General features: G+C 35.7%; 1 protein-coding gene across 1 annotated transcript; it reads right to left on the bottom strand.

Moving 5' to 3' along the window:
• Nucleotides 1-9,463: 9,463 nt before the first annotated feature.
• On the bottom strand, nt 9,464-13,294 carry LOC125657659 (uncharacterized). The gene is made up of 5 exons (XM_056150042.1): nt 13,214-13,294; nt 11,046-11,271; nt 10,221-10,298; nt 9,904-10,140; nt 9,464-9,753 (listed from the first exon to the last, which is right to left on the bottom strand). The coding sequence occupies exons 2-5, from the start codon at nt 11,257-11,259 to the stop codon at nt 9,509-9,511; spliced, it is 774 nt and encodes a 257-aa protein (XP_056006017.1). The 5' UTR covers nt 11,260-11,271; nt 13,214-13,294; the 3' UTR covers nt 9,464-9,508.
• Between the last annotated feature and the right edge of the window lie 3,037 nt (nt 13,295-16,331).

A 16,331-nucleotide genomic window follows, 5' to 3' on the forward strand; every position in this document is an offset into this window, starting at 1 on the left:
AAAATCGAGGTAAGCTACTGACAATAAGTTGATGGTACAGGAATTTCAACAGTCTCAATTGAAGTCAGCATTTCGCAAATTCTATGGTCGTTATAACGATCTAGTTCGTCAATACAACCTCGCATTGGGTCAAATGCTGTCTGACGTGTTTCATACCGATTGTTAAGCCGTTCTTGGCACACTGATTTGGCTGCGGATAACTCCGTTTACCTGATCAGGATATGGGGCTCACGGCGGGTGTGACCGGTCAACAGGGGATGCTTACTCCTCCTAGGCACCTGATCCCACCTCTGGTGTGTCCAGGGGTCCGTGTTTGGCCAACTATCTATTTTGTATTGCTTGTAGGAGTTATGAGATTGATCACTGTTCGTTATCTTCACCTTGCATATAAGGAAAGTATCCAAGGGTCACTTTAAATTTTATAATGTTAATAAGATTAGACGTTTGAAAATCCATTACATTGAATATTTTCAGCTGCGTTAATAAAGTTTATCCATTCAAGATAAACAAAGTTATCGACTAAGATTCGAACTAATTTATCATGTCAATATTGCTTGTATTTCGGAAAGGTTATTGCTTGTAGTACTGGGTTTTAATTTTACATTTAATCTTTCAAAAATGACGTAAGCATTCCTTTGCGCATGCTTCCCCCATTTTCGCTTGAAACTTCCCAGCGGGTTGGTCGCATGAAATCAGCAGAGAAGAAATCTTTTGAAAGATGCTGCGCGCTAGACGAAAAACAAAATCGCCGTATGTTAGGGCAGCTCCGGCCATCGCTGCTGCATCCACTTCGAGGTCAAAGTCCTATATCGCAAGATCTCGGGCTGCAGAGACCCACACAGAAGCTGAAGTAAACGAGACACCTTGATCTTCAGGGAGTAATGTGCACGTGGTAGCCTCGAACGGAGCCAAAAGTCGGGAATCCACCGGCGCGCAGACGATGAAGGCGAGCACCCAGATCCTAGCTACGGTTAGCTCACCTGAAGTACCAAGACAAGGTACTGTACTGAATAATTATCCCAACCCGCTAGTCAGTGTAACTTCTGAAATTGGTCTACATTTGTCCATATCTGTTTGTGAAAAAAATGGAATGGGGAGTTCGTTGATTTTTATAAAATATTACATGCCGACCCCACTTCCGAGACAGAGCATCAATCCATTGTGTTAGAGGATGGGATGCTTAAAATTAAACAAGATTAAAAAGTCAATTTTTTTTTTAACATTTCAGAATGGACAGATGCTTACTTGATTTTTATGGAAATATTTCTTAAACGCCACTCTGGTTAAGCATTGCTCATGATAAAATATTTAAGTACCATTAGAACAGGAGCTACTCAGTCTCCGGGTTAGTTAACTTCCAAAGTCCCAAACCTACCCCAAAAGCTGTACCATTGGACAGCAATCAAAGAAAACTCAAATGTTTTGATTTTTTTCATTGAATTATACTGGTCCAAGGCAGTTCTTAATTTTAAAAAAAATATGAAGTCTGCTGTAGATAACAAAGAACAACTTGCTTCTAAGATTGCAACAGAAATTCAACTTGGTCGAATTGCGGGTCCTGTCAGTAGTCCTCCAATTAGCAGTGTACACTGCAGTCCTATAGGGGTATTGCCCAAGAAAAATGGTGGTTGGAGGATGATTTGTAATTTGTCGGCTCCGAAAGTAAATAGTATTAATGAATTCATTAATCCAGAATTATGTACTGTACATTATTCAACATTTGATGAGGCTGTGAATTTGATTCAGAATTTAGGTCAGGCTGCACTTTTAGCGAAATTAGATATCTCAAATGCTTTTAGATTGCTACCAGTTAATCCAAAGGATTTTAGTTGGCTAGGCTTTACTTTTGAAGGCAAATTCTATGTTGACAAACGCTTACCAATGGGGTGTTCTATATCATGTTTACTGTTTGAAAATTTTTCAACCTTTTTACATTGGTCATTGCAAAGAAAAACACAACTTTCTTCCATAATTCACTATTTGGATGACTTTTTATTCGTTGGTAGGTAAAATGCAAGTGAATGTTTGTATCTTATGAATCAATTTCAGGAAATATGTAGGGAATTGGCAGTACCATTGTCTGAGGATAAAACTGAAGGTCCCACAACTTGTCTGATATTTTTAGGCCTAGGTATTGATAGTATCAGTCAGACAATTTTTATACCACAAGACAAAGTGAACGAGTTGAGAAATCATATTTGAGATGTGATAAACAGGGCTAAAGTTACTTTAAGACAATTGCAGTCTCTGGCTGGTTCTTTAGCATTTGTAAGCAAGGCATTACCAGTAGGCAGGGGTTTTTCGTGTCGTATTTATGGCTTAATGTCTGGGGTGGCAAAGCCCCACTTTTAGTTCGAATTACCAAGGAAATCAAAAATGACTTGTTCACGTTGCTAGTATTCCGAGATAATTTTAATGGCATTACTTCATTTCCATCATTATCTTCGCAGACAGATGAAACTCTACAGTTGTATTCAGATAATTCAGGCTCATGTGGTTGTGGAATTATTTTTGATCAGTCTTGGTCTTATTTGTGTTGGCCTGTGTCTTGGGATGCGACTTGTAGAGAAAAATATTACCTATTTAGAATTTATACCAATTGTCTTAGGCATACATATTTGGGCACACCAACTTCAGTCAAAAACTTGTTCTGCATATTGATAACTTAGCATTGGTCCACATAATTAACAAACAAACTTCCAATAACCCCAGAGTATTGTCTTTGTTAAGGCATTTGATTTTGGTTTCATTATTGCACAGTATTCAAATAAGAACCATTCATGTAAGTGGAAAAAAAGAACAAAGTTGCAGATGCTATTTCTCGTTTGCAGTGGGACAAATTCAGGTATTTGGATCCAGCAGCTTATTATTATACTTGTCAGGTACCTACAGAAGTTTGGAGCCTTTTATTGGGGAAGTTTCACACTTAATAGATTCAGACTTATCAAAACATTCTTTAAAGGCATATGATAATGCTATCAAAGCCTACAAAGGATTCAGATGCCAGTTTCATTTCTCACAAACATGGCCACCTACAATTGATCATATCCTTAATTTTGTTGCATATTTATCTCATAAGGAAAAAAATGTCCTACTCATATTTGTCTGGAATCAGTTATTTGATGAACAAGATTTTAAATGCATTATAGCATGTCTGCTATTCAAGCTATGAGCAATGGTTATTCTCGGCAGCATTTACCTTATCATTTTTTGCTATGTTAAGGGTGAGCGAAGTAGCAGTTAAATCAAAACATTCTGGCTATCATATCATTCTTTCAAGGATCTCCAAATATTAGAACATGGTTTTCAAATACATCTCAAATTTTCAAAACCTGATCAATATGGATATGGGTCAGTTATCAGTGTCCAAAAATCCAGTGAACATGCAATTTTATTTAGGTGTTTTGAGAATTGCTTGCAGTTTAGAACCAATGAGGATGGGCCTTTGTTCTGTAATCAGATCAAGCAACCCATTACAGTTTTTCAGTTTTCAAGCACGTTACATAAAGCTCTCCGGTTTCTTGACGTAGATACAACCACTTTCAAGTCACATTCATTTCGCATAGGATCTGCAACACATTTTCTAATATCTGGGGTGCAGGTGTCTGAGATCCAGATAAGAGGCAGGTGGAGATCAAATACTTACAAGACATATCTAAGACCAGAAATGGCTACCTCATAGTTAAGTTGCACATGTATTTACTTGTCGATTTTACAGGTAGTTTGGATTGTGGGCTCGTCAATCATAAAGAGGACAGAGCAATATGACATAAGATGTGGTTTAAAAAAGGCATCTTCTTTGGAGGATTTGCAAGTTATATGGAAAGGAATTTCTGGTATGCGTTGGAAGGATTTACGTCAGACTTTAGACAATTTATTGTTAGTTCTTGGGCAACAAAAAAATTTGGTTTTGCATTGTGGTGGTAATGATATTGGTGCTCCTAATATCCCTCTCAGAAGGCAACAAATGTTCATGAAAAATTCCATATTGGAACTGGTGAATATCATGCCAAATACCTGTATTATCTGGTCTCACATTCTTCCCAGATTATATTGGAGATACACTATTTCAAACAATGAGGCTCAAAAGTCTCGAAAGCGCATTAATAGCTCCATTGCTACATTTGTCATAAAAAAATGGTGGTGTCTCTGTGAAGTACCCTGAAATTACTGCTTCACATACACATTTGTTTCTTAAAGATGGTGTTCACCTTTCTGTTGAAGGTAATAGACAATTTCTTGGAACATTGCAAGCTAAATTAAAGCAGCTTATATGATAATGTATTAATTGGGGTAATGTAATGGTTCTGATTTATTTTCTGTTTGTGTTCAAATTGGTTTGCTATGGTGGCAAACACTGCTTTGGTGGCAGTTTTTATTGTGTTGCTTTGGTGGCAACAATTACGTTGCTTTGATGGCAACAACTGCTATGGTGGCAGTTTATATATAAAAAAAAATATTGGTTTGCTATGGTGGCAAACAAAAACTGCTTTGGTAGCAGTTATATTGTGTTGCTATGGTGGTAACAACTGCTTTGGTGGCAGAATTTTGTGTTTGATTGAGCTGGCAAAATTCGGCCGCTTTTGTGACGGTTAGATTTCAAATACATGAATGATATTGCTGTCATGACTTGTTTGACACATTCTCAAATTAAAATCAAACTTAATGTATATTAGATATTATTAATGAAGATTAGATTTTATTTGAAATCCAAGTGGCGGAATTTTGCTATCTAGAGAGCCATTCACTGTTGGATACTGTCATTTCCAGGTCTTTCAGTGGTGTGGTTTTCTACTCACTTTTGATATGCAGCCAAAACGCTTATGGAAAGCTCGGCGCATCTGTTGTATGTTTAATTGATTCATTAAAGGTCATAGGAGACGGTTTTTAACAATACCTTTTCTCTCCATAATTATCAACTTTGTTTCATAGACTCCTCATAAAAATGCTTTTTTAAGATTAATAACGATATGAACTCGAAGAAATTGAAGTGCAAAGGTAGTCGGAATAGAAAATCGTTACCCGATTATCGTTCCTGATTTCCTGAATTTGTGACGTCATAAGAGACCACACTCAGATTTGCGATTCAAAACAAAAGCACATTCATAGACGATTTATTCGCATCTGGAGGAGTTTTTGAATGGGGAACCATAGTTTGTTATGCAAGGATATCACTTTGAACTCAAAATTAATGCAAATGCCAGCCACATCGACGATTTTTCATCGGAGGACGAACAAGAAGATCAATCACTTGAGGTCCTATCTATTCCGAATCGGTTGACTTGAAATTATACTGACTGGTTAATGATAAATGTATGATAATTTCATAGTACATTCTCTGATGACAATAAGAGAAATATAGATAGCTATTACTTGCGCTATTTAAAACCCCTTGCAGACACGTGACGCAGCATCAGGGTTTTTTCCCAAGGGGTGTGTGTGTGTGTGTCAAATTGAAGGTTGACTGACAAGAAAGGTGGGTACCCCCTCATCCCCCTTTGGTTTTATGTGCCAAAGTCCCACCCTGACACGGATATATTGTATAGCCAGATCAAAATTTTCTTTGCACACATCGTGCGTGAGCGCCGTATTTTGTATCGTGAGGTATTTTAGTTTAACAGGTGAATATAATAATAAATATAAATTGCTTTAAAATTCTTTTACAATAAAATTTGCGACATTAGGGCCTATAAAAAGAATAATTTACCATCACATTCGCCGCTATAAGGGCTCTTTTTTGCGTATAATGGTTGGAACTGGAAGCCAGAGGAAGAACGAATTCTTCGTCTGAACCAGTTATTGAAGGAACTATCGAAAAATCCGAATGTCCTGTCTGTTTTTGTTGGCCATGCGTTTTGGACGAGTCACACAGACAACTTTAGGTGGCCAAAGAATTCTGGTGTGCAGTCCAGAAAAACTAATTCAAACAGAATAGAACTTTCTAATTTAAACAGTTTTGGAATATGTTGAGTCATCGTGAGGTGTGGGACCATGATAAGTTCGTAAGCTGTACATAGCCAGAAAATCTGCACAGTACGCAGGAACTCCCGTCAGATACTGTATGTTTAGCAGTCATACATCGTCGGATACCCAGTAGGCAGTCAAATGGATACAAGAAAACTTAGAAAAAAGAACAATCTGCCTAATTTATCAATAACTAACGTTCTCATACAAAATACAAAATAAATTTATCGAACTTTTTACATGTTTATTCATTAGATTTAATTATCAACGTTTCTATTAACCTGCGCAAGAGAAATGACTCCCATGAATTTTTCAATCTTACAAAAACGTACAGGTAATGCAGGTAACACAGATAACACCCCGTGTATTTGGGACGGTATTCACAAGCTAGCAGAGTTCCCTCGGGCTTGGGGCTTTACATCTGCCAAAAATTAGTCCCACCCCGCACTTAACTTACCTGAGGAAAACCGACCGGTTGTTCAAAATCCTCGGCCTTTAATTAATTTTTTGTTTTAAATTTTGACCCCAATACAGAAACCAACGTGCAAATTAGTGCTTCATTTGAAGAAAATCATCCCCCAACTCTTGCATGACCGTAAAAATTGGTTTATTTCACCTGATATAAAAACTTATAATTTCAATATCGCTCTACCATTTGCTTTGAACATTCTTTTTTATACAGAAAAGAGTGGGGGGTGCGGGTGGGGGTTCTGATATAGCAACTTTAAACATATAAAGTTAGTAGACCTATTCATCTTCAATTTATTTACTTATATATTCAGAGAAAAAGATTCTGATCAGAAGAGCTTCATATGACTATTTCATAGTCAAATTTCATTTTCAACAAATCAGATCGTGTTTAAATACTAAATTATAAATATTTGTACTACCGTCATTATACAGTCAACGCTTTGCAGGATTTTCTCGTCTTTGCCATGCTTACAGTTGGTCTGTAGTTGGAAATAGTTAGAACTGCATCTGGTCGAAAATGTAATTTCATAAACCCATTAGTTTTTGCCAAAGTAGAGTGTATACAATAACGAAACTGATCCACATCAACCCCCGTTTACAATCGTATTGTACAATCGCGTAAAATGATTGTCAAACAACTTCGAGTTCTGTGTTCTCAGTGCAAATTTCACACCCAAGACTTTCTGAACGTTGGATAATTTAGATAAAAGTATCTAGTAATACCTGATTTGCTACATTACAGTTGAATGTAAGCACATTGAACATTTTGACGGCTAAAACTCGCAGTTGTTAGTATAAACAAATACACATTTGCGTCAGGCTGGTCTCTTTTGACGTCATCAAGCAAGGAAAATAGGACATCTTACTATTTTGATACTTCACACCACAGCAACATTTGACGGTCTGTAGCGTCTGTTACCTTACGATTTTTCTCTCTGAATGACTTATTTACATATGTTAAGTAATTAAAGAAGAACACATTTTCGTGCAAAACATTTTTTTTTTTTGAAAATCGTCTCCTATGACCTTTAAAGCCATGACATTTACCCAAATCAAGAACTTGTTGTGTTTTGTATTAAGGTCATATAGGTTTCTGATCAAGATGTCTGACCGTCCTTGAAACTTCCTTTTTTCTTCCTAGTGAGAATTCTTTTGGAGATAATAAAGTTTATCCATTCAAGATAAACAAAGTTATTGACTAAGATTCGAACTAATTTATCTTGTCAATATTGCTTGTATTTCGGAAAGGTTATTGCTTGTAGTATTGGGTTTGAATTTTACATTTAATCTTTCAAAATGACGTAAGAATTCCTTTGCGCATGCTACCCCTTTTTTTTGCTTGAAACTTCCCAGCGGGTTGGTCGCATGAAATCCCCACCGACCCTCCCCAAATTTTGTATAGGAAAATTTCCGGCATGGTTAAGAGGACTTGTTCTGCTGCGGATTTTGCTTTAAATTTCAGATTCAGCGTCATGGCTTCATTAAGGGACATGTTGATGGTACATCATTGTGCGGAAAGAGACATTATGTTGAAGCTGCATCATCGTGCGGGTCTGGCGGATTTTTGCTATCTAGAGAGCCATTCACTGTTGGATACTGTCATTTCCAGGTCCTTCGGTGGTGTGGTTTTCTACTCACCTTTGATATGCAGCCAAAACGTTTATGGAAAGCTCGGCACATCTGTTGTATGTTTAATTGATTCATTAAAGCCATGACATTTACCCAGATCAAGAACGTGTTCTGATCTGTATTAAGGGCATATAGGTTAATGATCAAGATGTCTGACCGTCCTTGAAACTTCCTTTTTTCTTCCTAGTGAGAATTCTTTTGGAGATATCGTGTATCTAGTGTAGACTGAAGTAGTTGTGTTAATGTACAATGTGTCAACCGCGTCTGATTCATCATAAACAGATGCTTACTTGTGGTTACATACTGTATAGCCTGTAACAGTTGTTGAAATCAGAGTTAAGTAAAGAATTGAAACATTCATAGATTAGAATCACAAGCGAGTGAAAATTGACAGATTTCAGCATTATTCTTGAAATTATATTTTCAGGATGGCGGGTATAACTGGTCGACAGGGACTACTTACTCCTCCTAGGCACCTTATCCAATCTCTGGTACGTCTGGGGATCCATGTGCCCAAATCTCTATTTTGTATTCTTTATAGGAGGTTATAAGGTTGATGACTCTTTGTTATATTCACCTTTATAAGAGTTATAGGGTTGATGACTCTTTGTTATATTCACCTTTATAGGAGTTATAAGGTTGATGACTCTTTGTTATATTCACCTTTATGGGAGTTATGAGGTTGATAACTCTTTGTTATATTCACCTTTATAGGAGTTATAAGGTTGATGACTCTTTGTTATATTCACCTTTATAGGAGTTATAAGGTTGATAACTCTTTGTTATATTCACCTTTATAGGAGTTATAAGGTTGATGACTCTTTGTTATATTCACCTTTATAGGAGTTATAAGGTTGATAACTCTTTGTTATATTCACCTTTATAGGAGTTATAAGGTTGATGACTCTTTGTTATATTCACCTTTATAGGAGTTATAAGGTTGATAACTCTTTGTTATATTCACCTTTATAGGAGTTATAAGGTTGATGACTCTTTCTTATATTCACCTTTATAGGAGTTATAAGGTTGGTCACTGTTCGTTATATTCACCTTTATAGGAGTTATTAGGTTGATAACTCTTTGTTATATTCACCTTTACACGTATCAATCTAAATCAGTGTACACGTTTTACAGTTAATGTTTAATGTTCAACTAATATTTCAAAGTAAATTATTTGTACAATCTCATAGCCTGCGGGTACATCTTGTAAAACTGAAATTAAACGATTTGAATTTCTAAGGAACAAAGCAATACAAGCGACACAAACATTTACGTAAGTCAGATCACCATTACTTTGTTTGATATATGCCAATACACTGTTGTTTCGGGGAAAACTGTGAGCAATGGAATGAAGAAAAAATAAGACCTTTCGACAAAATAGAATATATGAAATCAAACAATCCGAAAACACTTTTTATTGTTTCCAGTGTACCATCTGATAGCTCTATTCCCTGGAGCAGACAGCACATACAAGTTCACGCCCGTGTACGTATGGCGGACATTTCAATGAACCACATCTTGCCTCAACGGAATAGAAAAGATAACCCTCGTGATTATAATGACCCCCAGTAATAATGTCAGGGTTCTTATCCACACATTTGTAGGTTGTGGCAGCAGGATGATTATAAAGCCCCGCCATTAGATATCCTTCATATTCCAATCTCCAACCTTTGTAACATGTTTTCCTTGCTACAATAATGAGAAACAACAGTTAGGTATTGATGTATTTTTGGAAATTGTTTTGCATAACATTGATCTTTAACATATGTATAAATGCATTAAGTTGATTAAAACTTGATATTTTGAATATCTAAATACCTAAAAAAGGGTCAGTCGTACCTGGGAACACTTTTAAAACAGATCTATTATGGACCAGGCAGACAGCACAAGGCACGTCATGGTCATGGAGTCTGCGCAAGTTAGTAAGAGAATCGTGGGTTTCGTATTCTGCTCCATATACAAAAGCTCTAGTGCCGTCAGACCCATCTTTGTACCGGCCCCATTCGGGATCTCTTGGTAAACAAAGGGGCTCAACAGCCGCTCCCGAGTGGGTATAATGTGATCCACCAGTATATCCTGTCATAGGAAGATCATTTTTACTGATGAGTATTCCTTCATTACAAAATCCAGTTCCTCTTATCTACATCTACACTCACCAGAAAGAACCAGCTCGGCATTCGAGTGACATGACTTCTTTCCCCATCTTGTATAGACGACACTCCTGTTCATTTTACCTGTATCGAACAAAGACAATATGAGAAGATAACAAACAGTGATTAAATCTTATAACTCTTATAATCAATATAAAATAGAGAGTAGGGCAAACACGGAACTCTGGACATACCAGAAGTGGCATCAGGTGCTTAGGAGGGTACTCATTCATTGTTGCTCAATAATTGTTAAATTAGTGATTGAGTTCTGTAGATATTTAGGAACTTCTACTACAAGAACGTCCAGAAGCCATTTCAGCGAGACCATGAGCATTTTAAAAGTGTATTCTACCGAAGAAATTGAACCTTTCATCTCTTAAATAGGATGAATATTATTTTCATTTTTGTTTCTAAAGAGAATGGCTTCGTTTTTGATAAAGTATGTATGTAACACTTAATGGATTTCATTGTCCGTTAACCACATGTTCCTGGATATTTACGGAAATCGAAGACAACCTCAAAAGTATCACAATCACCTCTGTTTTGATCAAATTAAAATGCAAACTTTGAAGTGAATTGTCTTTTTCCAGGTAAGCAGTTCCAGTTAACAATGAAATTTTCCCTCAGTAGATTTACAAAAATCTTAACATTTACTAATCAGTGACTTATTCCTTATTATCATTATTATAAAATTTACATTAAAACACATACAGGTATTTTTTTTAACTTCCTTTCATCAGTGAGATATGATCTATTTGAGCAGTTAGAAAACATCACCGTAAAGAGAATGTGAAATAATTGACAGTGATTCATAAAAGTATAGTAATATACCTTTTCTCTCAAAATCAGCTCTCATTTGTTTCTTGAATACATTCATAGATCGCTCCATGTTATTTGTGAACCTTTGGAACTCTTCTTTTAGAGCTCCAATCTGATATTCTCCAAGTCCAGACAGAATCCCATGTAAGATATCTTTGCAGCTTCCGGTCTGTGTTTCAGCTTGTGAAACATGGACCATCAGTAGGAAGGTTAGCAAAGGCATCATTTTAGATGTAATCTAACGATGAGGGAAATAAAGATAAACATGATAATTATCATTAGCAAAAACATTGAATAGTGTTCATATTTTAAACCATACAAGTACAGCTTATCATTTAATTCATTTCATGTACTTTGAAATTGCTTGCACTGTTTACAACACATATACAGTAGTGCTGAGGGCTTGTTGTATCTGGATTTGTTTTCGTTTTTTTTTTTTTTCGAAAATAAGAAAATGAAAAGTTCTCTATAATCATCGATCTTGGAATCGTCTAGAGTGATATCCCGAATCGCATTTTTAAAAGCGTTCGCAAATTAAGCTTAGGAATATATCTGTCAAATGAAACACCTTTTCTATTCACGTTTGAAAATTCACAGATTGTACTCCATAAGGGTGTCTGCAAATGCTTAACTGTTACAAGTGATTTCAAATTTTGTTTATTTGAGTTACGTCCTTTCTAGATTTGTTTCGTTCATAAAGTAAGGTCTCCAACTGTGTGTAAAGTGTCACAAATTTAGAACTATGGAGGGCATTCAGGGCCACATCAACGATGGTTTCTAGATGTGTTTACGCCTGCCGCGATACGGGATCACGGATTTTAAGGATATAAAACCCCTGTATCCCTACATACATCCATTGTTTTATTACGTAGGCTAACCAAAGTAAACATATTTTAGTATGCTACACAGCATTACTGTAAAATAAAATTGTCAATGTCTATTATGATCCAATGTCCGCTGTGATCAATTAATTATCAAAAAATCGCATTGAGCAAATGCGATATTTTTTAAAGGAAAATCAAAGTGCCAAAGCGTTTTCAAAAGAGAGGATAGCACACTTTCCTTATGCAAATCAAAGTACCAAACAATACTCTACTATAGCTATTTTTTTTAAAAAAAACACTCTTTACTTTTCCAAAAGGTTTTTGTAATGAACTATCGCTGACTAGCTGATTTTATAGCAGAATCTGGTGTTTAGCAGAATTTTGTTGTAAAAGAAATTACGCGTGGAAATAAGTGTAAGGTATCGGGAATGTTTAATGTGAATTAAGAGTTTTAAATCAAAAGAAGTAGTGATGTACAGTAGGACTTATAATTTTAAATGCCTCCAATGATATCGTTGATCGGGAGATCATGGTCAGTCCCTTCCTTGATTATATCACACCTAAAACGTTAACATATTTACTACTTTAAGTAGTAAATATCACTTCGATATACACTCGGAATTGACACCCATTCGTCATACACTCGGAATTTAGAATTGAGTATCGTGGGTCTTTCAGCGGATGCCTTAAAACAAACGTCTCATGTAGTGACATGCATTTGCATGTTATGGCACGCCCACTGTTAAGACCCTGATCGCAATAGATAGGTCTAAATGTATCTAGTGATGTATTGATAGGAATGAAAATATCCAAAGGACCTAAAATAAGCAAACCACACACATCAATTAAAATACATCGATGTCTCCCCAGGATGATACCGTGTTTCTCCAATGTGATGCAATTATCTATACTAAACACACACCACAATTATCTATACTAAACACACACCACAATTATCTATACTAAACACACACCACAATTATCAATAATTTGGCTCCACTTTTTGGCACGCTGTTTTTGGCTATATTTAGCTCTAAACTTCATAGTTATTTCGGATTTCAAACATTTCGGTTGAGCATCACTGAAGAGACATTATTTGTCGAAATGCGCATCTGGTGCATCAAAATTGGTACCGTATAAGTTTTACTCTAAACACACACCGCAATTATCTATACTAAACACACACCACAATTATCTATACTAAACACACACCACAATTATCTATACTAAACACACACCACAATTATCTTAATCAAATCAATAAACTGACTGATTCTTGAGATGTTATTTGATATGTTTTCCCTTCTTTAGATAATTTTGTTTATATTGATAAATAAGTAATGTTTATAGACTAACATTTTGATTTATTTTCCAGAATCAAGAAATCAAACATGCATTTATTACACATGTGCCAGTATCAATGAAGAAGTTTAGGATATATATATTTAGGTAACAACATGGCGCAATTCATATATGTGGTACGTGACAGATGAATCTCATTAAAATGTAACTAGATACCAACATTAGTATATACGATCACTGTTCGTTATCATCATCATCATTTTTCAATGTATACATGATAACTTCCATCATCAGAACCAACGGCTTTACTCTCCATTACACTGCATTCAACAAGCAAAGGGTACTGAGGACTTATTCTAACCCGGACCCCCACGAGCCCCACCCCCACGAGATCATTGTATTTCAAATGAAAACGCAAAAGAAGCTTCTTTTATTATAGTCATGCTAAGGCACACCACATATCTATTTTTCGACGTTAGAAACATTGCCAAGGACACTTTTCATTGTTTTTGTTTGAAGCAGGCAAAATCCAACACCATATCAATTTAGCATCATATTACCGGTACCGTATAATCTTCACATTATGCAAGCTAAACTCCTATTCCCAGAAGATATAAAATATTGATAATAGGAATCAAATCAAGAAAAATGTCACAAAATAGCTGCTTGCACTAATCAAAGTACTGAAAGTACTGATAGGAGTTGATTTTAGTCAGGTGTTCGCAGATTTACACCAAATGTTTCTTGGATTGAGAATTATTGCAAAATTTAAAAAAAAATAGATCTAGAGAAGTACACCCAAACTCATAAACTTACGCATAAACGTATGTTCTGTCTCTATAACAATCAACACACAATTATTTATGTCTACCCTCATATAGACATTAGTAAGTTAACACCTTGTCTGGATTGTATTTTACTATTCCAACATATTATTTACTCTTAGAATTGCTTATTTTGTCAAAATATGTCAATTCATTAATGTTCTAGCATTCCCGTGGGGATCCAAGTTAGAATAGGTCCTCAGTTCCCCTTGCTTGTCGTATTCTTGGATTTATGGCACTTTTAAAAAAATTCTACAACTCTAGGAGAATTGTGTTTAGTAAACCAGAAGTGATAAAAAAATAAAGTAGGTTACTTGAGTAACATGTTTTGGCTCCAGGTGACAAAGCTTGTAACAACAGTGTTTTTGTCTGTAAGGTTCATTATCACAACTGTATTTTAAATGAACTTGGCAATAACTCCACTTCTGGTAATCGTATATATACTCTAATAGCCATTTCAAATGATAAAATTAATCAAAAACCATGCCTCAGTTTTAACCACATTTGGTATCCCAGTCGTTGGGTCGAATGAACATAAGTTACCGTACCTATTTTGGATTCCTAAATTACATAAAATCCCTTACAAACAAAGATACTTTGCTGGATCCAGTAAATGTTTTACCAAGCCCTTATCTTTGCTCCTCACAAAAATATTAACAACTGTGAAGGAGAAACTTCAAACTTACTGTGCGACTACATATGCCATAAATGGTGTAAATCAAATGTGGATTCTAAAAACATTCTAAAGAACTTTTAGTAAACTTGAAATCACAAAGCTTTTCTCAAATCAACAACATCAAAACGTGTGATTTTTCAACTCTTTCCACGACCATTCCTCACGATCAATTATCGATTAGACTTTTTGAAATCATAGACAGTTGCTTCTTGAACAAAAAGTCATATCTAGTGATCAGTCATCCAAAAATTACTTTGTTAAACGCAACTCTGATTCCACTCACAAGTGCTCTGACGTTCAAATAAAAAGGCGTTAGAGTTCCTCAAAAACAATATTTTCGTGGTCTTTGGTGATCAAGTTTTCTACCAGTCTGTTGGAATTTCCATGGTTACGAATTGTGCTCCTTTGTTAGCTGAACTGTTTCTGTATTCATATGAAGCAAAATTTATTCAAAACCTACGCGAGAAGAAAAAATCTCTTGCTGTGGCCTTCAAATCGATATTTAGATGTATCGACGATGTTTTATCTCATAACAATAGTAATTTTCATACATATACCTATTCGATATATCCCTGTGAGCGCGAAATAAAAGACCAACCAAGTCGTCCACTTCTGCTTCATACTTAGATATTTTATTGAAAGTAGACATTAATGACAAACTGACAATTCAACTGTATGGCAAACAGGTTGATCTCAACTTCTCCATCGTCAACTTCACATATTTATTTAGCAATATTCCATTATTATCTGCATATGGTGTTTATATCTCTCAACTGATTCGATACCTATGGATTTTCACCATTTTTGTGAGACCTGCTGATCTAAGTTTTGTGGGGCTATGGGGGAAGTAAATTGGGGAAGGGACCTACGAGGGGATCGCCCTGGACGCTCACGGTGGGTGTGACCCCTGGACATACCAGAGGTAATATCAGGTGCCTAGGAGGAATAAGCATCCCCTATAGCATTAGCGCGTCATGAAAATAATGCAGTCGTGAAATGTTGTAGTTCATAATCACTTGTATTGATTGTTTCGTTTTTGTGGTAATTCATTTCTGTTAAAATAGACGTACTATATTTATCAAGATCCAAACGCATATTGTTCACATCTCTATTGCATTCATGAGAAAATGGTTATCAATCAAATTAGTAAAGATATCGAAGACAAAAATATTGGAAATGTAAATATTTTAGCCGTAGCACGTACATCTAGTTTCTCAAATATGTTGAGGAAAAACTTGAAGAGCATAGAAATCTCCACTTTATGAAACACCCATAGTGAGATCGAACAGTGATACCTGGATTTAAAAAAAAAAAAAGTATGAGTATATTATTATCTCCGTCTGTAGGTCTACCAATATGTCTTTTCGTTCATCACATTTTACGAGCTACCCTTCGTATGTTTACAAATTTTGTAGATGTGCTTTAAAGTTTTGGAATTCTGATGTAAGTCCCAGGAGAAGAGGATAAACCGTGTGGAATTCCAATGAAAACCTATCATTGGAGATTCCAAGGTTAACGGTATAGAATTTTGCCTTTGTGATAGAATGGTGGTATTTAGCCTCCAATTTCGGATTTTAAAACTGACCTATATTTTTGTATGAGTGATATTGTTAAACATTAGACAGAAAATGTTCCATTCCCAAGTAACTATGTTTTTAGAATAAAATATTGC

Source organism: Ostrea edulis, chromosome 9, assembly GCF_947568905.1.
Source record: "Ostrea edulis chromosome 9, xbOstEdul1.1, whole genome shotgun sequence".
Taxonomy (NCBI): Eukaryota; Metazoa; Mollusca; class Bivalvia; order Ostreida; family Ostreidae; genus Ostrea; species Ostrea edulis.